This window comes from Eretmochelys imbricata, chromosome 1 (genome assembly GCF_965152235.1).
Source record: "Eretmochelys imbricata isolate rEreImb1 chromosome 1, rEreImb1.hap1, whole genome shotgun sequence".
NCBI lineage: Eukaryota > Metazoa > Chordata > Testudines > Cheloniidae > Eretmochelys > Eretmochelys imbricata.
Window position 1 is genome coordinate 194,459,112 of NC_135572.1, and position 26,865 is coordinate 194,485,976.

At 41.5% G+C, this 26,865-nt stretch overlaps 1 protein-coding gene across 1 annotated transcript in view; it reads left to right on the forward strand.

The window, feature by feature from the left end:
- MYH15 (myosin heavy chain 15) overlaps positions 1 to 26,865 on the forward strand; it is a 60,264-nt gene that overhangs the window by 19,303 nt on the left and 14,096 nt on the right. Inside the window, exons 16-33 of the mRNA XM_077807302.1 lie at positions 9 to 188; positions 1,598 to 1,730; positions 3,408 to 3,475; positions 8,777 to 8,864; positions 9,101 to 9,218; positions 9,513 to 9,636; positions 10,786 to 10,922; positions 11,312 to 11,567; positions 12,278 to 12,520; positions 13,175 to 13,351; positions 14,238 to 14,383; positions 15,152 to 15,242; positions 16,569 to 16,958; positions 18,128 to 18,254; positions 19,433 to 19,551; positions 20,230 to 20,426; positions 22,425 to 22,774; positions 24,273 to 24,397. Of these exons, the coding sequence (XP_077663428.1) occupies positions 9 to 188; positions 1,598 to 1,730; positions 3,408 to 3,475; positions 8,777 to 8,864; positions 9,101 to 9,218; positions 9,513 to 9,636; positions 10,786 to 10,922; positions 11,312 to 11,567; positions 12,278 to 12,520; positions 13,175 to 13,351; positions 14,238 to 14,383; positions 15,152 to 15,242; positions 16,569 to 16,958; positions 18,128 to 18,254; positions 19,433 to 19,551; positions 20,230 to 20,426; positions 22,425 to 22,774; positions 24,273 to 24,397 (3,069 nt within the window). The remainder of the gene's footprint in view (positions 1 to 8; positions 189 to 1,597; positions 1,731 to 3,407; positions 3,476 to 8,776; positions 8,865 to 9,100; positions 9,219 to 9,512; positions 9,637 to 10,785; positions 10,923 to 11,311; positions 11,568 to 12,277; positions 12,521 to 13,174; positions 13,352 to 14,237; positions 14,384 to 15,151; positions 15,243 to 16,568; positions 16,959 to 18,127; positions 18,255 to 19,432; positions 19,552 to 20,229; positions 20,427 to 22,424; positions 22,775 to 24,272; positions 24,398 to 26,865) is intronic.

Below are 26,865 nucleotides of genomic sequence, written 5' to 3' on the forward strand. Positions count from 1 at the left end.
ATCAATAGCCACTGGGCATCCTGTCTATCCTGGAAGAGGAGTGCATGTTCCCAAAGGCTACGGACATGACATTCAAAGCCAAACTTTATGACAACCATCTTGGCAAGTCACCCAACCTTCAGAAACCTCGGATTGACAAGAAAAGGAAATATGAAGCTCACTTTGAACTTCTTCATTATGCTGGTGTGGTAAGTTTCTAGTATCATCAGAGATAGACATTGTACTAGAATTCCTACAAATGGATTCATCCGAGAGCCACCAAAAAAATAAAGGTTATACTTAAAATTTTAAAAAAACAGGACTGGTCAGAAATAAGGATAACATCAACCCCTGTGCCCTAGGTATTACAGCACATTGAGATATAGGGATCCAGGTGCATCGAAACATGGAAAGAACAGATCACGTTAAGGAGGGCGCATGGTGGTTTAGTGAAGATTTGCCAAGGTGTTTCTAGTCTTGACTGTGAAATCACCCTAAGTTACCTACCTTCAGAAAAGTGACCATATAAAAATGCTACCATCTTAGTTGACATATTGATTCCCTGTACGAATTCAGTCATATGTGGCTATGTTGGCAACCAAACCAAGGTTTTACTGCTTTTTACTCCTGTTAGTGCTGCAGAGCCAACACAGCTAAAAGTAAGATGAATTCTGTTCTCCCCCTTGCACAATCAACCGGATTATTTTAAGGTCTAACTTCAGAATCTGTTGTGGATGGGTGGTGAAGGTGATACATGAATCAGAATGAACCTGGTTTCTCATTCTGAATTAAGTTTGCAGAAATGGCAGAAGAAAAAGCATCTTTTACTCAAATGCAGCAAATCTGATATGGAGTCATTGAGAAAATGTAGGCACCCCATGAGGCCACTTTTAGACTCACTATTCAGAGTGCCATTGAACTTTAACCTACTTGTATATTTAATAATAATATAATTAATATCTAGCTTTAATATAGCACTTTTCATCTGGAGAGCTCAAAGCAGTTTACAAAGGAGTCAATATCATTATCCCCATTTTACAGGTGGGGAAACTGAGGCACGGGTGGCTGTGGGTTGCTTAACATCATCCTGTAGGCCATTGGCAGAGCCAGGAATTGTATCTTTAAGAGACTTCAGTGAAGAGATTTACATCAGAAAATCCAATAGAGAGCTGTGGAATAGTAAAGGGCCTATTGTAATATAAAACCATAACTTGTCTGTTCTATTAGCAGTTCTCAAGGTATGGTTCAAGATATACCCACCCGGGGCACATGGGGTTCTTTCTAGTGGCCTGCGGGGCCACAGAACACACTGAGACCCAGGAAAGATGAGGGAATTGCAAGATTGGGAAGGGATATAGAGGATTCAGATGGGGAATTGTTGGGAGTGGGAGCCAGGGATCAGAAAGCAGAGAATTGGAGACTAAACGGCAGGTATGGCTCATGAGAGTGATTCCCTATGAAGTGTTTTACAGGATAAAGCTTGTGCCATTAATTTCAAACCAAGCTGTAAAGAACTGTAGCTGCTTGTGAGGAAGAAAGTGTGAGACATAGACTACTGGGGAAAGTGTTTGACATGGTTTATTTTTCTTACATTTTGGACCACATGGTTCTTTCTTAGGTGCCCTATAACATCATTGGCTGGCTTGAGAAAAACAAAGACCCACTTAATGAAACTGTGGTGGGCATTTTTCAAAAATCTGCCAACAAACTGCTGGGAAGCCTATTTGAAAACTACGTCAGTGCTGACTCTGGTAAGTAGAATAAGCTTACAAGGATTTTCCTTCACTTCCAGGGCACATGCTTGGAAAGGAATTTAAAAAACAAAAGAATACTATAGGCATCCACTGACTGACATTAAATCAGGCATTTTCTCATTAATTAAATGGGCATGGCATCTATACCAGTGTGCCACAATATTTTAAAAGGAGCCTTATCCCTGTTTGTCTGTGTGCCTGCCATTTTGTATGTGTATTCCTTTGAGCAATTTTGGCACACTATTTTGTGTGCACAAATGCTGGAATCTCTGCATGCATATCCTATATGTATATTGGCACTCAATTTGAGCATGCCAATTGGGATTGAACTGTGCAAAGTCTCACTTGTGTGTGCAAGTGATGCACACAAAAATGTATAAATGATTGTTTATCAACAAAAACAGGTCATGTCTCCAAATTATGGCCCTCTCTCTAGCTGAATTACAAAGCTTCCAAACAGTGTCTAAACTAAAGTGACACTTAACATTTAGGAGAATGCACTTGCTGTGATAAGAAAAGTTCATATGATCAAAATGTTATTGGATTAGTGATGGACAAACTGAATGATACCTGTCTAGTGCTTCTCCAAACCTCTAAAGTCTGCAAAATTAGGTAGGAAAAACTTGCAAGAATAGGTTTTCATGAGGCTTCTAGTAGTTCTGAAATAAACTCTCTCTCTTTTACTGAGCCGTTTTATTTGAGGTAAGGCAAGTCACAAGCTTCCATAAAATTGATGTTAAGGAAATAGGACTGGCACTCATTACAGAGATGTAGCTGTTGTGTCCTAAAGTCACAATCACTTATAGCCTATTTATTACAAACCTCATTTATGTAGATGTAGTTGTCATGAATCATAAGATCCCTTATGAAAGAATTAGAAACTGCAGACTTCATAATGTGGATTAGAAATGGAGCAGAATGAAAATAACAAAAAGCCTGCCTCTAGCAAACTGTTGCAGGTAGCTAAGTGCCTATCTGCCACAGAGCATCAGTCCCAGGAGTGCTACCTTGTCTTGCAAACCGTGCCAGTCAAAAGAAATAGCCATTCTTGGCACTGTCACCATCAGGAGAGACGTATTTTTGAGAATAACATCAAACACATGGTACTTTTCACTTTCCTTGACATGGCTGTGCTGTTCTCAGGAGACAAATTCCAGGCCATATATTCTCTACAGTTCACATGCTATGTAACCAGGTTAGTCATTTTCTTTCGTCTGATGTTTTTCTGGATATATCTGATTGTATGAAATAAAAATAAATGAATCCCAAACTACTTAATATTTTGTCAGAAATTCATTTTTATGCCCTTATTATGAGGCATGGTTACAGAAATGAATAGTTAACACCATATACAACTGTAGAGGAACTATAATGCAGTAAATTTATGAAGGTTTCTGATGAAAACCACAGAAAGGAAGAGAGTGCTTTAGCACGAGTCACCAAAAGCCTAACACAGAACTATATCCTTTATAATATTTAAAGTGTGAGAATACTGGATTTCTTTTCTACAACACTTGAGGACCAAAGAGACTCACATGACTTTAATTTTACCTTGATTCCAAATATTAATTACATTGTACTTCTGGAAATATTTTTACTGACTTTGTTTCTTACCTGAATACTACATTTGATTGAGCTGTTCTTTATGTGTTTCATTTATTTTAATTTTTTTAGTTGATCACAGTACAGAAAAGAAACGCAAGAAAGGAGCTTCCTTCCAAACAGTGTCATCGCTACACAAAGTAATTTTAATTTTTTTATTTAAATGGCTCATAATGTTTCTGTGTAATTTCAACTATGAGGCTCCATTGTAATCAAAAAGAAGAACCACAAGTGTTTAGTAGACCAAATCAAACTGAAATTGAATGTTTGAATTTGGGTCTGGGTTTAGGTGTCGATAAGGGCTAAAACTGACTAATGCATAACAAATTATTTATTTGTTTAATTTCTCTTCTTCTGTTCATTCAATGTTCATTGAACAAATTTGGGGTTTTTTTAATCGTTTTGAACAGACTATTCACAATTTTTGAACTTTTTTGATTTTTGTTTACTCTCTGGTTATTGTTTCATACTCATTTGAAAATGGAGATGGTCACATGACATTGTTTCTATTCCCTGATTGGATGAGTGTACTACTTATAATCAGGCTCCATGGTTAGAATGTTCATTGAAACCCAATGTAAAATTTGCTTTACGTGAGTACTGGAGCTTAAAACTCATTTTCTGCAACCATCCATGCTCATAAAACTGAAATACATTTGTATTATTTGTGGAAGGTGGACAGAAAGACCATATCTTCACTGGCAAAAATAGGACCAGTTATTCACCACTGGAGCAACTCCACCTGGGATAACAATGGAGGAAGCTGTAATGTAAGCAAGCTTTGAGTGGTTTTTACCCGCCATGTCATCTAATCTTGCTTAGAGCTACTGCCAGTAGAGCGAAATCAGTGGTGAACTGAGTCCTATTTTGGCCAGTGTAGACAAAGGTGAAAGTGTGAAGATAGCTGAAGCAAATTTCCACAGACTGCAGCTTGATAATTGATAAGAACTCACAAAGGGCAGCAAGGTGCCCAATTTCATTGACTTTCTCTTGGAGTTAAGAACATAAGGACTGCCATACTGGGTCAGACCAATGTTCCATCTAGCCTAGTACTCTGTCTTCTGACAGTGGAGGCTTTGGATTACCCCAGGTATGGGATTACATCCCTGACTATATTGGCTAATAGCCACTAATGAACCTCTCCTCCATTAATTTATCCAGTTCTTTTTTTTTAACTCAGTTATGCTTTGGCCATCACAACATCCCATGGCAATGGGTTCCACAGGTTAATTGTATGTTGTATGAAAAAGTACTTCACTTTGTTTGTATTAAACCTGCTGCCTATCAATTTCTTTGGGTGACCCCTGTTTTTTGGATTGTGGGAAAGGGTAAATAATACTTCTCTATGCACTTTTTCCATTCCATTCATGATTTTATAGACCTCTAACATATCCTCTATTAGTTGCCTCTTTTCTAAGCCAAACAACCCTTTATCTTTTTAGTCTCTCCTCATATGGAAGCCGTTCCATACCCATGACCATCTTTATTGCTCTTCTTTGCACCTTTTCTAGTTCCACTATATTCTTTTTGGAAAAGGGTAACCAGAACTAAACACAGTATTCAAGGTGTAAGTGCATTACAGATTTATATAGTGGCATTAATATGTTTTCTGTCTTATGGTCTATCCCTCTCTGACTAGTTCCTAACAATTTGTTAGCCTTTTTGACTGCTGCTGCTCATTGAGCTGAAATTTTCAGAGAACTATCCATGGTGACTCCAAGATCCCTTTCTTGAGTGGTAACAGCTAAATTAGAACCCATCGTTATATATGTATAGTTGGGATTATTTTTTCCAATGTGTGATACTTCGCGCTTATCACATCTGAATTTCATCTTCCATTTTGTTGCCCTGTCACATAGTTTAGTGAGATCCCTCTAACGCTTCACAATCAACTTTGGACTTACTTACCTTGAATAATTTTGTATCATCTGCAAACTTTGCTGCTTCATTGTTCATTCACTTTTCCAGATCATTAATGCATATGTTGGACTGTGTCCCCCAGTAGAGATCCTTGGGGGACACAGCTATTTATCTCTCTCCCTTGTGAAAACTAACCATTTATTCCTACCCTTTGTTTCCTGTCATTTGCCCAGATCCATGAGAGGATCTTCCCTCTTATCCCATGACTTTTCAGTTTCCTTAAGAGTCTTTGGTGAAGGACCTTGTCAAAGCCTTTCTGAAAATCTAAGTACACTATATCAGTTGGCTCAATCTTATCCACATGTTGCCCCCCTCAAAGAATTCTAATAGACTGGTGAGGCATGATTTCCCTTTATAAAAGCTGTGTTGACTCTTCCCCGACCAATCATGTTCATCTATGTGTCTGATAATTCTGTTCTTTACTGTATTTCTACCAATTTGACTGGTACTGAAGTAGGGCTCACTGGCCTGTAATTGCCAGGATCGCCTCTGATTTAAAAATTAGTATCACATTAGCTATCCTCCAGTCATCTGGTACAGCAGCTGATTTAAATGATAGGTTACATACCACAGTTAGTAGTTCTGCAATTTCATATATGAGTTCCTTCAGAACGCTTGGGTAAATACCATCTGATCCTGGTGACTTATTACTGTTTAACTCTGAACTCTAAAACCTCTTCTATTGACACCTCAGTGCTGGACATTTTCTTAGATTCGTCACCCAAAAAGAATAGCTCTGGTGTGGGTATGTCCCCCCCATATCCTCTGCAGTGAAGACCGATGCAAAGAATTCACTTAGCTTCTCTGCAATGGCCTTGTCTTCCCTAAGTGTACCTTTAACATCTTTGTTGTCTAGTGGCCCCATTGCCTGTTTGGCAGGCTTCTTGTTTCTGATGTACTTAAAAGAATTCTTACTGGTAGTGTTTGCATCTTTAGCAACTTGCTTCTCAAATTCTTTCTTGGCCCGCCTTATTATACTTTTACACGTACTCTGCCAGTGTTTGTGTGTCTTCTTACTATCCTTATAAGGATTTGACTTCCAAAATTTAAAGTATGCCTTTGGCCTCTAACAAACCTCCTCTACTTTGCTGTTGAGCCATAATGGCATTCTTTTGGTTGTCTTACTGTCTTTTTGGGTTTGGGATATAGTCTGAGCCTCTGTTATGGTGTTTTTAAATAGTCCTCATGTTTGCAGGCATTTAACTAGCCCTTGTGACAACTCCTTTTAATTTCTGTCTAACAAGCAACCTCATTCTTGTGTAATTCTCTTTTTTAAAGTTAAATGTTACAGTAGGTGAAGGGACGGTTTGATAGTATCCCCACACAAGAATGTTAAATTTAATTACATTATGGTCACTATTACCAAGCAGTTCAGCTACAGTTACCTCTTGGACCAGATCCCATGCTGAACTTAAGACTAAATGAAGGACTGCCTCTTCCTTTGTGGGTTCCAGGACTAGCTGCTCCAAGAAGCAGTCATTTAAGGTGACTAGAAATTGTATCTCTATATCACATCTTGAGGTGACATTTACCCAGCTAATATGAGGATAGTTTAAATCACCCGTTATTTCTGCTTTTGTAGCTTCTCTAGCCTCCCTTAACATTTCCCAAACACTGTCGTCATCATCCTTGTCAGGTGGTTGGTCGTACATTCCTCCTGTTATACTCTGTTTAATCAAGCGTGGAATTTCTATCCATAGAGTTTCTGTAGTATTGTTTCGTGTAAGATTTTTACCTGGTTTGATTCCATGCTTCCTTTAACATCTAATGCCACTCCCCCACTAGCACTACCCACCCCTACTGTCATTCCTATGTATTTTATACTTTGGTATAACTGTATCCCATGGATTATCTTCATTCCACCAAGTTTCTGTGATGCCTCTTATATCCTCATTTAATGCCAAGCACTCTAGTTCACCCATCTTAGCATTCAGACTTCTAGCATTTGTATATGAGCACTCGTACATTTTGTCAATATTCCGTTGTTTGCCTTCATGTATTATATTTAATTGGGACTCTGTTTCATTTGCCTGTTCATTTAACTATCTCCTACCTGTACTACATCAACTTCTTTGCTATCCTCTTTACTAGGATATAGAGTTCCCCCTTTAATAAATTCATCCCTAAGGGACATCTCTGCCCAAACCATGTGCTCCTCCACCCCTCTTGGTCTTCCCCAGCCTTTAGTTAAAAAATGCCCTACAACCTTTTTGACTTTGTGTGCCAGCAGTCTGTTTCCATTTTGATTTAGGTGGAGCCCATTCCCTCCTGTATAGTCCACTCGTTCTCCAAACGGTTCCCCAATTCCTAATACACTTAAATCTCTCCTCCCTACTCCATCTTCTCATTCATGCATTGAAACCCTGCAGTTCTGCCTGTCTTTCTGGCCTGGCCCATGGAACTGGAAACATTTCAGAGAATGCTACAATGGAGGTCCTGGACTTTAGTTTTACACCTAGCGGACTAAATTTGGCCTCCAGGACTCTCTCCTACCTTTCCCTATGTCATTGGTATGTACAGGTACCACAACCACTGGCTCCTCCCCAACACTGCACATAAGTCTGTCTGTATGTTTTGTGAGATCTGCTACCTTTGCACCTAGTAGGCAATTCACCATGCGGTTCTCCCACGCATCACACCCCCAGCTATCTATATTTCTAATAATCAAATCCTCCAGTAGTATTGTCTGTCTCTTCCTAATAACGGGGGTCTTTTCCTCCAGAGGGATATCCCCTAGGTGCAAGAGAATATCAGGACATCATCTAGAAGGTGGGTCCCAACTATGGGAACATTTCCATCTACTCCAGCTTGTTGGTTCCTGCCCCGGGACTTTCATCCTCCTTAGCAGCACAAGGGCTGTTGGACAGGAGGTGGGACCGCTCTATGTCCCTGAAAGTCTCCTCATGTACCTCTGTCTCCTTTAGCTCCGCCAGTTCAGCCACTCTGGTCTCCAGAGCCCATACTCTGTCTCTGAGGGCCCTGGATTGCTTGCACAGCATGACACATATGCCACCTTCCCATGAGGCAGGTAATCATATTTGTTGCACTCGGTGTAATAAACTGGGTAGCCCAAATCCTGCTGCTGGACTTCTGTCTGCAATTTTTTATTCTTGTGGCTTTTTAATGTCACCTAAGTTTAGGTTATGTTGGTGAGGTGTATTGGCTTTCCTTTATTCTGTCAATTACCTTCCTTGGCAACTTGGTGACTTTCTAATTGTTATAGTCCCTCAGACTTATCCCCCTGCAGCCAAGCTCTCTTTAGGTGGGCACCTAAATGCCCATTGTGCCTTTGAGAATCTCCCCCAACACAGTCATTATGAAGACATGATTGCACTGACATATGCAGAGTATTCACTCTGAATAGTCTGCAGGGTTGGTGCTAATATCCACCTGTACAACTGCCTTATTTTCTGCTTATTAGACAATATATATTTTATAGCATTGCTGCTCACATATACATTTAGTACAATATTAAGTTCTAATGATTTAGCTAATTCTGTTTTTTATTATACCCTTTTTAGGAAAATTTAAATAAACTGATGACTAACCTGAGATCTACAGCTCCTCACTTTGTGCGCTGTATTATCCCCAATGAAACTAAAACTCCAGGTATGGAAAATCCAGCAATCTGTTGTTCTATCTGCATTTTAATCCTGTTATTTTTATCCCAGAAGCCATTTCTAAGTCATCAGCCCACACTTAAAAGCAATTTGATTGTACTCTTCCTCCAATGCTAGCTGTCGTTTCGAGACATTACTCCCAACTCTTCTCACCTACTGAGCAAAATGAAGGTTAAATCCTCATGGAACGATCTGATTTTAATTAAGTTCTTGAATTTTTTTAAGGTGCAATGGATGCTTACCTTGTCCTCCACCAGCTTCGCTGTAATGGTGTCCTGGAAGGAATTCGTATTTGCCGTAAGGGATTTCCAAACAGAGTGCTTTACGCTGACTTTAAACAAAGGTAACACAGAGACCAGTCCCAGACACAGGTCACGTTTCTTCTCATGATCCAATTCCAGTCAGAATCATCGTAGCCTTCTCTATAAAAATGAGCCAGGGTACTTTCTCCCCTCTTTGTTTTCCTCAGGTTAATTTTCAGTTCAAAACGCCTGGAATTGGAGGGCAGTATTCTACCCTTGGTTTTAATCTGAAGTAGTTCCACTGCGGTTACACCGCACTTATTACAGTTTAATGGGAGCAGACTCTGGCCCAGCATCCTGGTCCCCTTTACTCATTCTTCACCTGTTGTTAACAGGTACCGTATTCTGAATCCAGCTGCCATTCCAGAAGATAAGTTTGTGGACAGCAGAAAAGCTTCTGAAAAACTGCTCAGTTCTTTAGATATTGACCAAACCCAGTATCGTTTTGGACACACAAAGGTAACCAGAAAAGAGCATGTAATTCCTTTTTGAAAGCAAAGATTTCAGAGTTGCAGGGTTCAGATCTAGATCTAAATGTTGCTGAAGATAATGTTTTATACAGAGATATATGACCATACCAAAGCCCACATTTGAAAACAGAGAATAAACAAAGGCACTGCTTAATAAAATAGAAAAACCCAGCTGTAAATTCCTGTCATAAATATTGACATTTCCATCAGGAAGTAGTCTATATATTGATGCAACCATTTTAAACGTGCTTTCTAATGGCAGTATATATTCTTTGTAAGATAGATGGAGTAGTGCAGTTGGTCTGTGGTGGCATTGTGGGGACACTTGTTAGTCCATCTAATTCCTGGATGATACTAAAATCTTTTTGCATGTAAATCACCACGCAGCTGTCAGTGGTTATGGTTACTAGAACCTGAGTGCAATTAAAATGAGAGACCTAGCAGCACAAGTAATTCTAATCTTAAGGTACCAGTACAAAAAATAAAACAGAGGAGTTCTGCTTTATAAGCCAACAGAGGTGGCTCAAGCACTGCATATTGTTTTCTACAGGAATAATGCTACCAAAAACAGGTGTAGCTGAACCAATGCTGCTAACACTTTAACTGCCAGTGTAGACAGGACCAAACCATGATCAGCACCATTTCAGCTGTCTTATTTACACAGAGCAAGTCTTGATTACAGTTTGTGAAATGGTGCTGAACACTAACTCTGTCCTGTCTACGCTGGCAGTGAAATGGATACTAGCAGCAGTTCAGACGCACCCATTTTTACCAAGGGGTGGTTGATTTTCTAGCTTGAAAAGGCTCAGGAGACTAACAATGATACCACAACAGATTGTTAAAAGTTAAAAACATTCCCGGGGTCTAACACCGATTAGTAGCATGGTTATTACATGAGGTTGGCACATTTGAAAAAGGTGAGATCAAACTATGATGCGTACTGTGATTGGGTCACTATAATGTTATAACACAATCCCCTGACCCAGACTTTTCTATTACCTAGCCATCACTCTGCTTCTGTTACCAGTCTTCCCTTGACCACTGCTGTTACAATAAAAATGGACTTACATTGCTCCATGTTTCGTGAAGATGGGATTATTCTGAGCTTGTTCCTAAATGACATCTGCCTATATTTTAGGTATTCTTTAAGGCTGGTCTCCTGGGCCATCTGGAAGAAATGAGGGATCAGAGACTATCCAAGATCCTAACAATGATCCAAGCAAGAGTACGAGGCAAACTGATGCGTATTGAGTTCCAAAAAATAGTGGAGCGAAGGTACAGGCAATCTTGGATTATTCCCTTCAGTCTGGGGGATGAAACCACTCCTGTCTCACTTGATGACTAAATAGAGCCCTTACAGTAGTACTTAAGTCTCTAGCTAGACATAAATGAAGGATTACACAGAGTAGTTTTAATATAGATTTACAACAACAGTAGTTCCTTATTGATCACCCACAATTTCAACTAAAATCAGTCAGTTGTAGATGCTCAGTGTCTCTGGCAGTCCAGCCATAATCAAATGTTTTGCCTGTGTTAGCACAAGTTCCTAATGCTGTTCAGAGCACAAAAGTATGACTGATCTGAGGACAAGCTCAAAGAATGTATATAGCTCCCTCAATGCAGGCTGGGTTTACTTTGTTTTTTTTTTAATTTTTATAAACCAGGGATGCCCTTCTCGTGATCCAGTGGAACATTCGAGCTTTCATGGCTGTGAAGAACTGGCCCTGGATGAAGCTTTTCTTCAAGATCAAGCCCCTTCTGAAGTCCGCAGAAACTGAAAAGGAAATGGCCAATATGAAAGAGGAATTCTTGAAGCTGAAGGAGGCCTTGGAAAAATCTGAAGCCAGGAGGAAGGAACTGGAAGAAAAGCAAGTCTCTCTGGTTCAGGAGAAGAATGACTTGCTCCTTCAGCTGCAGGCAGTGAGTAGGCAAAGCTATTTTTGGTTCGTGTTTTATTTAATGTTCTTTCAGACATGACATCTTGCAAACCAAGCAGTCAAAGGGGACTTGGCTTTAGGTATTTACACAAGCAGTTTTAAATTATGTAGCTGCTCTGGCTAGGAAATTAGGTTAAATTTACAATGGATATAAATTCACATGTTTGAGAGCGCAAGCTGATGGTTTGCCAATGCAAAAATTCTGGTGTTCAAGGAAATATTAATGTCCTAATTAATATTGTGAATTATATTTAATCAGATTGCATGCATGAGTGGGCATGCCCAACGTTAAAGGCTCCATCCTGCTTCCACTGAATTTATCAGGAGTTTTGTCTTTGACATCAAATGAGAGAAGGAGTAGACCCAGAGTTAGCCCATATTAACCTTATTTCCAGAGCTTTCGTGAGCTACAGCTCACTTCATCGGATGGAGCTGTAGCTCACAAAAGCTTATGCTCAAATAAATTGGTTAGTCTCTAAGGTGCCACAAGTACTCCTTTTCTTTTTGCGAAGACAGACTAACACGGCTGTTACTCTGAAACATTTCCAGAGCTGTTCTGGTACACACTTGTGATCTGCTGTACTAACGTGTATTTGTCTGGGTTCTGTGAGAACTAAATAAGTGGGGAATAAATGCAAATAATTAAGTTGGTAACTCCCAGGCATTGTTGTCATCTTTTCTATATTATGCCAGGAGCAAGACACACTGGCAGATGCAGAAGAACGATGCGACATGCTGATTAAATCCAAGATCCAGATGGAGGCAAAAGTCAAAGAACTGACAGAGCGGGTGGAGGATGAAGAGGAGATGAACTCTGAGCTGACCTCCAAGAAGAGAAAACTGGAAGATGAGTGCTCTGAATTGAAGAAAGACATTGATGACCTTGAAATAACATTGGCAAAAGTAGAGAAAGAAAAACATGCTACTGAAAATAAGGTACCATTAGAACTTGGTCATACGTCTCCACAGAGAATTTATACATAGGGTGGGCTACTTTATGGAGGAGATGTTGGAGTTCTGCTAATTGAAAGGCATGTATAGTAAAGGCCACCCTGCAAGATCAGAATATATACACAGTTGAGGTTGAGCCTGGATCTCCACTTTCCCAAGTGAGTTTTGCTGCTACTAAACCAGAGAATAGTGTCTGGTTTTACCCTAATAAATAACCAGCTTGTAACTAAGCAGAGTTCTTTAAACTCTTCCTCTTGCACAGTCAAAACTTCTCCTCTCCTTTTTCCCCAGAGAGAACAAAAAACTAGAACCTTCCCCAGTGATGCTGAAAAAAAAAATTGGTGGAGTTGAAAAGCAGATGTCCCCATAACAAAGCCACTGCAAGAACGGGCATTAATTGGCAGTGTCAGCTGAGAACCGAGAATTAAAATGAACTCCCCCTTCACTGTATCATCCTAATAGCCAGGTTAACTGCTTTTACAAAATATCCATTTCCAACTGATTTAGTATAAACTACTTTCTAATTCTCCAATATGAGTACGGTCTAGGCAGTTCCCTCAGGCCAGGTTACAATAATCCTCGGCTGAAATTACTTACAAGCACATCTGTCACTGCTATTGCATTTCTTCTACCACACAGGTCAAAAATCTGACAGAAGAAATGGCATCTCTGGATGAGACCATTAGCAAACTTACTAAAGAGAAGAAATCTTTGCAGGAAGCTCACCAGCAAGCTCTGGATGACCTACAGGCAGAGGAAGACAAGGTCAACACACTGAGCAAAACTAAACTGAAACTAGAACAGCAAGTAGATGATGTGAGTTTATCCTTCTCTTCATTTACATAATACTTATTTCTCCATTGCTTATGGCTTTTGGGAAGCTAGACTAACTTGGATGTAAAAGTGCAAACCACAAGGGGGAGGGTGTATTATTTTCCTCTACAGTTAACCTTTTATAAAGTACAACTGTAACGCCGACAGACCCCGCTCGTCAGTGGGTGGGATTGAACCTGGGACCTCTGGAGCTTAGTGCATGAGTCTCTACAGCATGAGCTAAAAACAAGCTGGCTATTAGCTAAGGCTCTAGAGCAGACTCATTTTATCTCTCTTTAAGTGGTCTCGGTGCCACTAGATGGGACAGAACACCATACCCAGAAGGTGTGTGGGTTACATACTTCTCCTAGCTGAGGCAGTGCATCCCAAGCTTCAGAGGACTTCCCAGTTGAAATCCCAGACGAGCCCCCCACTTGTAATGCTGACAGACCCCGGTCATGGGCAGGCAGTATCAAACCTGGGACCTCTGGAGCTTAGTGCATGAGCCAAAAGCCAGCTGATAAATCTCTTTCTCTCTAAGTGGTCTCAGTGCCACTAGATGGGACAGAACACCACACCCAGGAAGTGTGTGAGTTACATAACAATAACAAGAGAAAATCCGTTTGGTTTGTATTTGCAGTGTAATTAACCTGTAATCCAACAGAGCTGTCTTGAAGAGAAAGGGCAGTAATGCCTGCACAAACAGGAAGCATGGAGTGGCCCTTACATCATATTAATCCCAGTTTGTGTTCTTGACTGGGCTGATGGCAGCTAGAAAGAAAAAATGGAAAACAGGATACTGGTACTTTAACTCTTCTGCTTCAGCGTTCATTAGAGTGTAGCACAAAACTGGACCTTATGTTTAACGACTGGTTTCTCATTCCCATAGCTTGAGGGCTCACTAGAACAAGAGAAGAAAATAAGGATGGACCTGGAAAGGGTCAAACGGAAACTGGAAGGGGACTTGAAGCTGACCCAGGAGAGTCTCATGGATTTGGAAAATGATAAGCTGCAGTTGGATGAAAAGTTGAAGAAGTAAGATACTGTTTGTATTATACAGAATAATACAGGAACCTGGGATTTGCCATTCCAGGCCCATTAACCCCAGAATCCTGCCTGCTACAGTGGCAGACACTGAATGCCAGTTCAGAGGAAGGTGACTCAAGAATATTGTCCAGTGCTGAATAGGGATAAGAGAATTCCTTCCAGGTGCCTGCAGTATGTACCCTGAAGCATGAGATTTGATTGATCCCAATCTTCATATGCATAAGATGAATATTTGTGAGCCCTTTAGCTGTCCAGAGAAAAAGGCTTACAGAAATCTAAAAAAGGTGTCTATCCCATCGAATCTGCTAACAGTACAGTTGTAAGACCTCAGCTCTGTTAAATGTACCTATCCACTGAGTTTGACAAGCAATTTTATTTCTGTGTGACCTTTTGCAAATAACAGAGGTAAGAAGTTCTCACCTATAGTTATTCATAATATCAGAAGTCCGGCCAGCACTGATATTGTACAAGGTAAGGACACTTTACATATAGTAGCACAACATATGAGTGTCTGGATGGTCTTAGCTTGGACAATACTGTTCTGACAGAAGACTGTATTTTTTCCAAACCAGTGGTGGTGAGTTTGGGAGTTTTAGTGATATTACAACAGCAGCATTCTTCCCATTTCAGCTCTGACTGAGTCAGCACTTTTATTCCCAGGTCTTTATAAGTAGACTATAAAAATTTGCTTTAGAAAATCTTTGCTTCAGCTGGTAGGGTAAATCTATCACTGCAGAACTTTATTTTCCTTGACAGGAAAGAATTTGAAATAAGTCAGCTGAACTCCAAGCTTGAGGATGAACAAACCATAGTGATGCAACTCCAGAAGAAGATCAAGGAGTTGCAGGTAATTTTTTTGTCTTCACTTCTTCTGTGTCAGAAATGAACCCTGGCGGGGGATAGAGAAGCATGGAGAGTGAGGGGAAGAGAGAGGAAGTGGTGTGATCTCAGATGTTTCTGCCCTGGATACATGGCACAGAGAAGGAAGAGGGTGAGCTGGTAGGCCTGAAGCACAAATGCTGTGGCAGACTACTCTGAAGCATGGACCGTAATAAAGGAGACTGAGCCATCTGAGAAGAACTTATGCTTAGAAGACCATCCCCAAGCCTGGAGCAAGGAGAAGGAGCCTGAGGCTAGTTTGACGAAGAAGAAGCAATTTTGGGAGGCCACCCTCAAGCACAGGGGACAGAGAAGCCCAGGCTTAACTAGAGGGACCCCGGTTAACTAATGACATGGGGGTTCAGGAAAGGCAATAAGGAGGGAGATTGAGAAGGAAATCTACATGAGAGTGGGTGCAGGAGAACATAAAAAGGGAAATTGGGCATCAGAAGGCTCAAAGCCTGGATTCCACTGGTGCAAACTGAAGAATTAGACTGTGAATCTGGCTCACAGATCTTGAGTTACAGGCTGTCACAGCCCTGCATGTTCATGAAATGACACACTGTGTCATAAAGGAAAGGAGAGATACAAACTGCAGTGATATGTGATATAGCTAGAATTTGTCACTAATGATCACTAAGACATAAAACCCAGAGTCCATTCCAGAATAAATGCTGCTGATCTATGGAAGCTCCATTACTCTCCTGCGTTCTGTATCTGCCAAGGTTGTTTCCTGTGCTTCTCTGGAGTTTACAAGATGCTGCACTAATTATGCATTGGCTCCTTCCCAGGGAAAAATTTGTGACTGAATAGCTCTGATTGTCCCAGTTCAGAGGTGAGAGAGGGAGTTGAAGAAAGAGGTCATGAGGCCAGCTCATTACCCAGGCACTCCTCAGTCTCTCACATCCCAGGCAGAGGTTGAAGAGTACTTGCTACACAATGGCTATTACAATAACCGGAAAGAGCCTCTTACAGTTTTCTTGAACAGTGATTGGGAGGGGAAGAGATACTCTTCCGTTCCACTTCCAAATAAATTGCTTTTCTTATATTCCTGGTCTGCAGACTTTGGACTAAAGTTTGTAGAGAAAGCACTGAGTGGTTTTAGTAGGAGATACGATGCTAAGTCCTATTCCAGCTCCAACACTGCTGTGGCCTGGTTTTGCTATTTATAAATTGCAGTACATATAACATGGAGCTGTTGTGAAGGGTCATTATTTATGAAGTGCTTTGAGCTCCTACGGCAATTGCTATGAAGGTGAAGGGTGTTACGTGCATGTGTGTCTTTGCCTCGTAGGCTCGTATAGAGGAGCTAGAAGAGGAGCTGGAAGCAGAAAGAGCTGCCCGAGCCAAGGTGGAAAAGCAAAGATTGGATCTGGCTCGAGAGCTGGAGGAGCTGAGTGAGCGGCTGGAAGAGGCTGGAGGAGCCACTGCAGCGCAGCTGGAGATGAACAAGAAGCGGGAGGCTGAGTTCCTGAAGCTGCGGCGGGACCTCGAGGAGGCCACGCTGCACTATGAGGCGACAGCTGCCACCCTGAGGAAGAAGCATGCAGACAGCATGGCGGAGCTGGGGGAGCAAGTGGACAACCTGCAGCGTGTCAAGCAGAAACTAGAGAAAGAGAAGAGCGAGCTGAAGCTGGAGGTGGATGACCTGTCATCCAACATGGAGCAGATGGTCAAAGGAAAAGTAGGGCTTCTGAGACTACGTACACAAACACGCAAACAGGGGCTCGTTTTAAAGTTTCCAGAGAGGCAGAGGGGGGTTGGGTGATTTATGAGAGCAATAGAAAGGGTTTGTCTCAAAGTTGCATCCAATGAAGTGAGCTGTAGCTCACGAAAGCTCATGCTCAAATAAATTTGTTAGTCTCTAAGGTGCTACAAGTACTCCTGTTCTTTTTGCAGAAAGGGTTTGGAGGCTTTCAGATCTAGGTCATTTGTTTCACTCCATCTCAGGCTGGTGACGACCTTCTGATAGCTATTGTGTGGCTTATTTGAAATGAGTTTGTCCTGCAGTTCAGTCCTTACCAGTCATAGGCCCTTATCTCACAAAGTAGTACTGTGATAAGGGGTCCCTCTTAGCATTCTCTGAAGAGCACCCAAGAGCTGGGGGGTGATGGAGACTGAACTATTCCTCCGCCTCACAAAGAAGTCCCTCTGGATCACTGGTTTGAGTCTCAGCAGGGAGGTGTGGAGTGGGGAGGTAGCTTACACAGCCATTGCCTGGACTGTTACTGTGGGTAGATAAATTGTGGGTGTAGTCTTCTGGGTGGTTAATCCCATCCAGCAATTCAGAAGACGTTTGAAGAAACTTTCACCTGTGCATATGATACCTTTTGAAATCATTGCAGGAGCTTACTACTGCATTGTTTCCATTCAGAATCCAAGGCTCTCATTAAAGAAAATAACTATTTTTCTGCCCTCTTGCATCACCACCTTGCACTAACTTTATTTTTAAGAGTTTAATTTTTTAAAAAGTCTATGGGGAGATCATTTCTTCTGGGTCACCTTAAAATCTGAGCTAAATCCTGAAGTCATTATTCAAGTTTTACTCAGGCAAACTTTTATTGAAGAAAACCAGAGGCAGAATGTATAAAACTGGCAAACAGCATAAAAATCTTATTAAGTAAACTCCTTGCTTATAAGTATAATATTAACAAAATGCAATGCAAGTCTTCTCACTCCAAAGCTCATTGAACAGAAGATTTAACTTCTGCCTTCCAAAATTCTACTTGTCTGGGGTGAAAATATCATTAGTGTTTTTATTGTGAAGGCTTGTATTGTAGGGTAAAGCAGATAGTTATGTACCTGGGCTGGGAAGTGTGCAGCTTTGTGTATCTTTTCTCTCAATTCCATTAGTCGAATGCAGAAAAACTTTGTCGCACATATGAAGACAACCTCAATGAGACAAAGACTAAACTGGATGAAATGACTCGCTTAATGAATGACCTCACCACTCAAAAAGGAAAGCTGCAAACTGAGAATGGTAGGCATATGCAGCATCAGTGAGCTTCTTTGAGTCCATTGCAGGAATGTGCTAGACCCTGCAGGGAATTGGAATTCTGTTGCATACAGGTAGCTGAGTGAAGAGTAAACACCTAGTTAGATACTACCTGTGTGGTACCACAGGTGAGCCTTGCCTCACATCCTTTCATCTGGGTTATAAACAAGTCCAGATGGATCTTTTTTTAATCAAAGAGCATCCCCCCTGCCTTTCACAGGTCTCATTTAGTAGTGACACCTATGTGTGCAAGTAGAAGCTCACCCAAATACACCTGGCTTTTTTAAAAGAATAAGCTTACCCTAAGGCTACCCTTGAGCCATGCTGCCATCATATCATCTCAGCTAAACAGGGCAAAGCTGAGCAAGGTTCAGCTGTGAAGACCCTGAACAAGGAACACCTCACATAGGCGGCATTATTGTTTGTGAGTGTGCTATGCCCCAACATGGTGATAGGACATTGTGCTTCTGGACAGGCATTCTTTTCAGTGAGACATGAAACCAGTGTTTTATTAGTGATAATTCATGATCCTATGCCACTTTTTGCAGAGTCAGAGTTTTAATCTCTGCATCTTGACCAAATTCCAACTCTGATCACTGTTTTGTTAACCAACATTCCTATGTATTTTCATTTGGGTGTTATGTTTTTCATTTCCTGTCCTAAACTAGTGTGCAGCATTGCTGTGCACTGTTAAATGGCTGCTGCATACCATCTCCACACTGGCTCTATTCACGTGATGGCTAATGTGTTCCCATGTATTCTCCTGACCTGCCTCATAGGAGTTGTGAAGTTGATATTTCTAAAGTGCTTTGCAACATTGGGGAAAAGGTTTATAGAAGTACAATGTACAGTAATAAAAAGTATGAAGGAAAAAACCAGTAATTGCACATGGAAGCTAGTGTATGTCTACTTCAGTGAATGATGCAAGAGTCCAACTAAAATTAATGTACCACTGTACATGCCATGTGTAAATAAACTAAAAGAAACCTTGCATATATCTGAGAAGGCTGACTCAGATGCTTTTCTTAACAAGAGATCAGCCATATTCACTGGGGAGGGGTGGGGTTTCTCTTTGGAGAGTTGTAACTAAACCTTGAATTTGGCCCAGTGGGATAGCAAGCAACTAATGTTCCAATCTTGCTTGGGTTAAAATCCCTTGGCAGGTGAATTTGCAAGGCAGCTAGAAGAAAAAGAGTCACTGATAAGTCAGCTTTCCAGAGGGAAGACGTCATTCACTCAGCAGATTGAAGAACTTAGAAGACGGCTGGAAGAGGAAACAAAGGTAATGCTTTGGCTCTTTCACCCCATTTGCTTATGTGTCAGCTTTTGACAATGATACATTTCACTAGCTATAGTTTAAAAAAAAAAAAGGGCGAGATGGCTGGAATGCTTGTTGACTGAGATGAATGGGAATGGATTTGTTTACTTTTAACGAGGAGGAAAACTAAAACCAGACATTTGAGCCTAAACATTCTGATGGCAGTACTAATAGGAATTTCTGCATCTGACCAGGACAAGTCAGAGAGGTGGGGAAGAGGAGTTAGTTATACTCTCTCTTTCTAGAAAGAATCATACTAACAGGGGCTCCAAGCAGTAAAAAGTGTTTGATAAATCTTAGAATTTTCATTTGAATGTTTGGATGCTTATGCGAATGAATTAGAACATGTTTGGTCTCAATGCTGGACTGGACATGACATGGGAAACAGGCTTTCTCGTGGCATTTAGGGTGTTTCTTACTTCCATTTGGACCAGAAATACCTTGAGAATGTCCTTTCTTGTTCTCTTCCCCCCCCCCTCAGCTGTGGCCAGACACTCGGAGACAAAGAGGAAAAGGAACTGAACTTTTTGTAACCTAGAAAGGCTCAGTTTGGATTGTTGGGGACCTGTTGGTTGGGGCTTATTGTGTCCCAGACTGGTTTGCCATCCTTGACTATAACAATGTAACCTATTAATCCTGCAGTCCAAGAACGCCCTTGCTCATGCACTGCAAGCTGCAAGGCACGACTGCGATCTTCTGCGGGAGCAGTTTGAAGAGGAGCAAGAAGCCAAGGCAGAGCTGCAGCGGGCTCTGTCCAAGGGAAATGCAGAAGTGGCACAGTGGAGGACTAAATATGAAACTGATGCCATTCAAAGAACTGAGGAGCTAGAAGAAGCCAAGTAAGTGGTTTCTATTATCATTGCCTTCTTCCTGTACTCCACTGGGAGAACTACACTCCATAGCATTTTTTAACCACACTGAAATATACAGAATAAGAGGATTACAGTGCTAGTAGTTTCCACACTGTCAGATGAATGTACGCTCTGTCTGTGTTGTGTTTGCCATCTCCAAGTGGCTCTTGTCATTAATCAGGAGCCACACTTACTTGATAACTTGTTTGGGAGCTATTCATAGAATCGTAGAACCGGAAGGGACCTTGGAGGTCATCTAGTCCAGTCCCCTGCACTCAAGACAGGTCTAAGTATTATCTAGACCATCCCTGACGGGTGTTTGTCTGACCCGATCTTAAAAATCTCCAGTGACAGAGATTCTACAACCTCCCTAAGCAAAATTTATTCCAGTGCTTAACAACTGATGAAGGGAAAGCAGTGGATGTATTGTTTCTTGACTTTAGCAAAGCTTTTGACACGGTCTCCCACAGTATTCTTGTCAGCAAGTTAAGGAAGTATGGGCTGGATGAATGTACTATAGGGTGGGTAGAAAGCTGGCTAGATTGTCGGGCTCAACGGGTAGTGATCAATGGCTCCATGTCTAGTTGGCAGCCGGTGTCAAGTGGAGTGCCCCAGGGGTCAGTCCTGGGGCCGGTTTTGTTCAATATCTTCATAAATGATCTGGAGGATGGTGTGGATTGCACTCTCAGCAAATTTGCGGACGATACTAAACTGGGAGGAGTGGTAGATACGCTGGAGGGGAGGGATAGGATACAGAAGGACCTAGACAAATTGGAGGATTGGGCCAAAAGAAATCTGATGAGGTTCAATAAGGATAAGTGCAGGGTCCTGCACTTAGGACGGAAGAATTCAATGCACCGCTACAGACTAGGGACCGAATGGCTAGGCAGCAGTTCTGCGGAAAAGGACCTAGGGGTGACAGTGGACGAGAAGCTGGATATGAGTCAGCAGTGTGCCCTTGTTGCCAAGAAGGCCAATGGCATTTTGGGATGTATAAGTAGGGGCATAGCGAGCAGATCGAGGGACGTGATCGTCCCCCTCTATTCGACATTGGTGAGGCCTCATCTGGAGTACTGTGTCCAGTTTTGGGCCCCACACTACAAGAAGGATGTGGATAAATTGGAGAGAGTCCAGCGAAGGGCAACAAAAATGATTAGGGGTCTAGAACACATGACTTATGAGGAGAGGCTGAGGGAGCTGGGATTGTTTAGCCTGCAGAAGAGAAGAATGAGGGGGGATTTGATAGCTGCTTTCAACTACCTGAAAGGGGGTTCCAAAGAGGATGGCTCTAGACTGTTCTCAATGGTAGCAGATGACAGAACGAGGAGTAATGGTCTCAAGTTGCAGTGGGGGAGGTTTAGATTGGATATTAGGAAAAAACTTTTTCACTAAGAGGGTGGTGAAACACTGGAATGCGTTGCCTAGGGAGGTGGTGGAATCTCCTTCCTTGGAAGTTTTTAAGGTCAGGCTTGACAAAGCCCTGGCTGGGATGATTTAACTGGGAATTGGTCCTGCTTCGAGCAGGGGGTTGGACTAGATGACCTTCAGGGGTCCCTTCCAACCCTGATATTCTATGATTCTATGATTCTAACTCTGACAGTTAGGAAGTTTTTCCTGATGTTCAACCTAAACCTCCCTTGCTTCAATTTAAGCCCATTGCTTGTTGTCCTATCCTTAGCAGTTAAGAAGAACAATTTTTCTCCCCCCTCCTGTAACAACCTTTTATGTACTTGAAAACTGTTATGATGTCCCCCCTCAGTCTTCTCTTTCTCCAGACTAAACAGACCCAATTTTTTCAATCTTTCCTCATAGGTCATGTTTTCTAGACCTTTAATCATGTTTGTTCCTCTCCTCTGGACTTTCTCTAATTTGTCCATATCTTCCCTGAAATTTGGCACCCAGAACTGGACACAATACTCCAGCTGAGGCCTAATCAGGCCTGTTCATGGTTGTCTTACTGCTCTGCCCCATTTTTCCCCATGTTAGAAAAAAGCTAGCGGCTCGCCTACAGGAAGCTGAGGAAGCAATTGAGGCAGCCAATGCCAAGTGCTCTTCCCTGGAGAAGACAAAGCACAGGCTGCAGAACGAGCTGGAGGACATCATGATTGACTTAGAAAGGGCTAACTCGGCAGCGGCAGCCCTGGACAAGAAGCAGCGCAATTTTGACAAGCTCATCAGTGACTGGAAGCAGAAGTATGAGGAGACGCAAGCAGAGCTTGAAGCTTCCCAGAAGGAAGCCCGTAGCCTGAGCACAGAGCTGTTTAAACTGAAGAATGCCTACGAAGAAACTCTGGACAATCTGGAGACAGTGAAAAGGGAAAACAAGAACCTCCAAGGTAGGCCATGCATAACAGGCTCTGCAGTAGTTAAGAGAGAACCTGGTTGTCTTGAGATGTGGTGCCCCTGTAGAAGTAGGATAAAATTAGTCTCACTACTGCACTGGAGCAGTGGATGTTCCCTCTGTCACTGAAATCTGTTCTATTTTCCTTCTCTACATCCAGTTTTTAAACGAATTTGGTGCTGGTGAAAGATGCTGAATTAACAGCATTTATCCACAGGAACAGGAGCAACATACAGGCAGTTAGTGCATGCTTTTCTACACTAACCTGCCAAAGTACCCCAATTGTACCCTGTAGCAGGGTCTATCTTCATGGGATAAAGAAGAAATCAAACCCTTTCCATCACTGGCCAACTGCTGAGCCTGCCGACAAAGGACCTAACTGATACCAGTTATGGTGCTTTTTGTAACATGGAACACTTCTCCACTAGTGTATGAGAGACAAATCGTTTCACTGAGGCCTCTGAACAGCCATTTTGTGATAGATTTTTGGCCACAATCCCTTAGCAAATATTTTGAAATATCCAGTCCCATGTAATTAGAAAAATTTTAATGGAACTGTACTAAGTTCTTCAACTTTATTGGCTTGTTTTCTAGAATTTTGTTTTGAGCTGTACCATCCATCTGACACTTATGACCAGAGTTAAAGTCTTAAAATAGTAGGTCCTATTTCAAAAGATCATGGAATCATAAAGGAACTCTCGGGTGTATGTTACTCACAGGAACTCCAACCAGTTCTTCATACAGGCCCAGAGGAGTTCACATCACAAAATAACCCCAATCATCACTGTTGTCGTTCTTGGCAATCACTTGAGTGAGCACAAGTATTGACTGGGGGTGGAGAGTTAACGTACTCTGTCATTGTTTAGAGGTGCTACTTGGAATAGGAGTGAGGAATGTAGATGGACTGCTGCATGGGACATTTGAAGTTTGGTGGACAGAATCATAGAAGATTAGGGTTGGAAGAAACCTCAGGAGGTCGTCTAGTCCAACCCCCTGCTCAAAGCAGGACCAACACCAACTAAATCATCCCAGCCAGGGCTTCATCAAGCAGGGCCTTAAAAACCCCTAAGGATGGAGATTCCACCACCTCCCTAGGTAACCTATTCCAGTGCTTCACCACCCTCCTAGTGAAATAGTGTTTCCTAATATCCAACCTAGACCTCCCCCACTGCAACTTGAAACCATTGCTCCTTGTTCTGTCATCTGCCACCATAGAGCCCTTCCAGAAACTAGCAAGTTTGCTAAACTGCTACAACCAGTTTAAAACGGGTTGTGGAGAGTCCCCACACAAAAGATGCACTGCTTTAATTAAACAGATTTAAGTGAAATCAGTGCAACTTCTGTGTATAGACAAACCTTTAGCAAGTTATTTGGAAGGTGATTTTTGTAATCACTCTCTGTGCCAGGTGGTAAAATCATAATGTTACACTTGTATGTACAGTACTATGTTTCTGGGACTTTCTGATACTAAATTCTTCTTCTTGTCATTTCAGAGGAGATTTCTGATCTGACTGATCAGATTAGTGAAGGAAACAAGAGCCTTCATGAGATAGAAAAAATCAAGAAACAGGTTGAACAAGAAAAGTCAGAAGTTCAGTTAGCCCTGGAAGAAGCTGAGGTAAGAGGAAGGAAGGGAGGGAAGGAGGTTTGTCTGTTGCTGCATCACTTTCTCAGTCACACAGCAAAAATTTAGTGCTTATTATTAGGAGATCTTTCTCTGCTCCTCTGTATTTACACACCAAACTTGCTGGCCTAAATTTTCAAAAGTAACATGATTTTGGCAGCTTCAATTTTTGGGTGTCCAAACTGAGACACCTCTATAGTGACCTGATTTTCAGAAACTGCAAGAAACCCTTCCTCTGAAAATCAGGCCTCTTCAAAGCAGCTCAACTTGGAGCATCCAAATTCCCAGTCACTTTTTAAAATGCAAGCTGCCAAGGGTGGTGGTTTTGTTCATCCAATTTAACACCTTACTGAGTATGCCAAATATCTTGTATTCATCAGCAAATTCATAACTCTCATCTTCCTCTTTGAGCATTAAAAGCTATAAACTTTATGAAGTTTTATTGTAAATAATGTCTCGCTATGGATTGCACTGAGATTAGTGCCCTGCTTTCTTCCTACAACGATAGTCTGCTAAGCAAGAGTAGCAGTCTCATAAACCCAAATGAAAAGAGGCCATTTAGAAAATCTTTAAATCCCAAAGGAGTCTGGTAAAAATCACAGTAATTTTCTGCAGTGACAGGCATGCATACATACATGGAGGACCCACCTCAATTTCTGAGAGTGAACCAGCACTACAAAATTCATTACAGGCCAGGTGGAAATCAGCTCCTGGTTATTCATTTAAAAGGTTAGCTTGTAGATTTCTTGAGGTTTTGGTACACTGCAGGGCTAAGTTGGTGCATCAGTGTCTGATGGCTAATATAGCATGTGGCGGGGGATTTTTCATTAAAGTCAAGTGTTGAATTTTTTGTGTCAATATTTTTTTTGCCCTCCTCTTAACAATGTTTGCAAAAATGAAATTAACCAAATAACTGTAAAATGTTAATACACTAAATATGTGTAACTTTTTTTTGGTCTGTTACAGGATGTTTTATACTTGGCAGGGATTTCATGGCCATGTAGACAGGTGTTAAAATCAGAGCGGAGAAAATAGCATCCTTTTCCAGAGCTCTGGGGTGCTGAGAGTGATTATATGTGCAGTGTACATATTTATCTCATGAGAGAGAATACATCCGTTCTTGGGGTTATAATGACACACCTGACTTTCATGAATTATGTGGAATACATCCCAGAATTCTAAGTCTGCGAGCAGATCAGGCTAATGAGTGCAAGGAAAGTTTGTGTTACATCCCCAAAATGATGATGTATCTTATTTAAAAATCAGTTGTGGAGTGCAATATTTTTTAATAAGGTTTTTTCTTGTGAATCTCGGCTGCTGGCTGTTGCTTTAATGTGCAGTACTTTTGTGTGCTGTTACCATTGGTGGTTTATTAGTGTGGCGTGTTTGTTAAAATGAATATAGATGGTGCATGGTGACCAGAAATAAGGGATAATTTGCTTATCTGTGTCTTTTGTATGTCATTATTCTATTGATGATATCTCTTGAGACAAATGTAGATCAATGAGTGACTGCTCTCTTCACAAGAACCCAATCCTTACCCAGCTAATCTGCCTGTTTAAATCAGAGGAAGTTTTGGCTCAGTCAGGAATCAGTCTGAACTCCCACTGACTTCAATGGGAGTTCTGCTTAAGTAAGACCTGCAAGTCTGGGGCCTTAGTATTTAACCATAGGCTATTACGTAAAGTCTCTTGATCGCAATTTATGGGGGGGAAACAAAAACAAAAGTCATGGGATTTAAAATAGGAGGTTACCAGATAGTTTCCTTACAGGTTTTAATGGAAAGGGGGAAGATCTTGATAGCTACATATTTTGTCATGAAAACCTGATACTTTTCATCCTTCCCTTCCTTTTGGTGTCAGGTTAGAGATTCACTTACACAGATCCCACTGCCATCAATGGGAGCCATGCATACTTCTAGAACAAGATTTGGCAAGGAGTATAGTATTGATGATCATGTGAATGAGGATAGTTAATTTCAGCAAACACATATACCTATTGATGTAAGGCTGATGGGGAGGTGGGGGGGAAAGACAGATTTAGAGAGGTTTTGCAAACCATCCTGTGGCTGAGTTCTGCTACCATTGAAGTCTTTGGGAGTTTTGCCACTCACTTCAGTGGGAGCAGGATGGAGCCCTTTTACCATTACTGTTTAAAGCTTGTCTGTATACAGTTTTTGTATTGGTACAAAAACTGAGTAGACAAGGCCTAAGACATCAGTTCTCAAACTGTTTGACCATGTGTAGTGTGAAGAGGTGACTGCTCATGTTTCCAGCTGCCAAACTGCATTAAAAGATAGGTAAACACATTAGGAAAGCCAGGTTACTTTTCTCAAGAAGCAACTGTAGTTGCCACAGGTAGATGGTGATGGGTGAGGAGACAGTCAGGAATGAGGAGGTGGTGTCCAGGGTCAATCTCAATGTTGCGATTCATACTTTGAAAAAGTCTAAGGATCTCTGGCC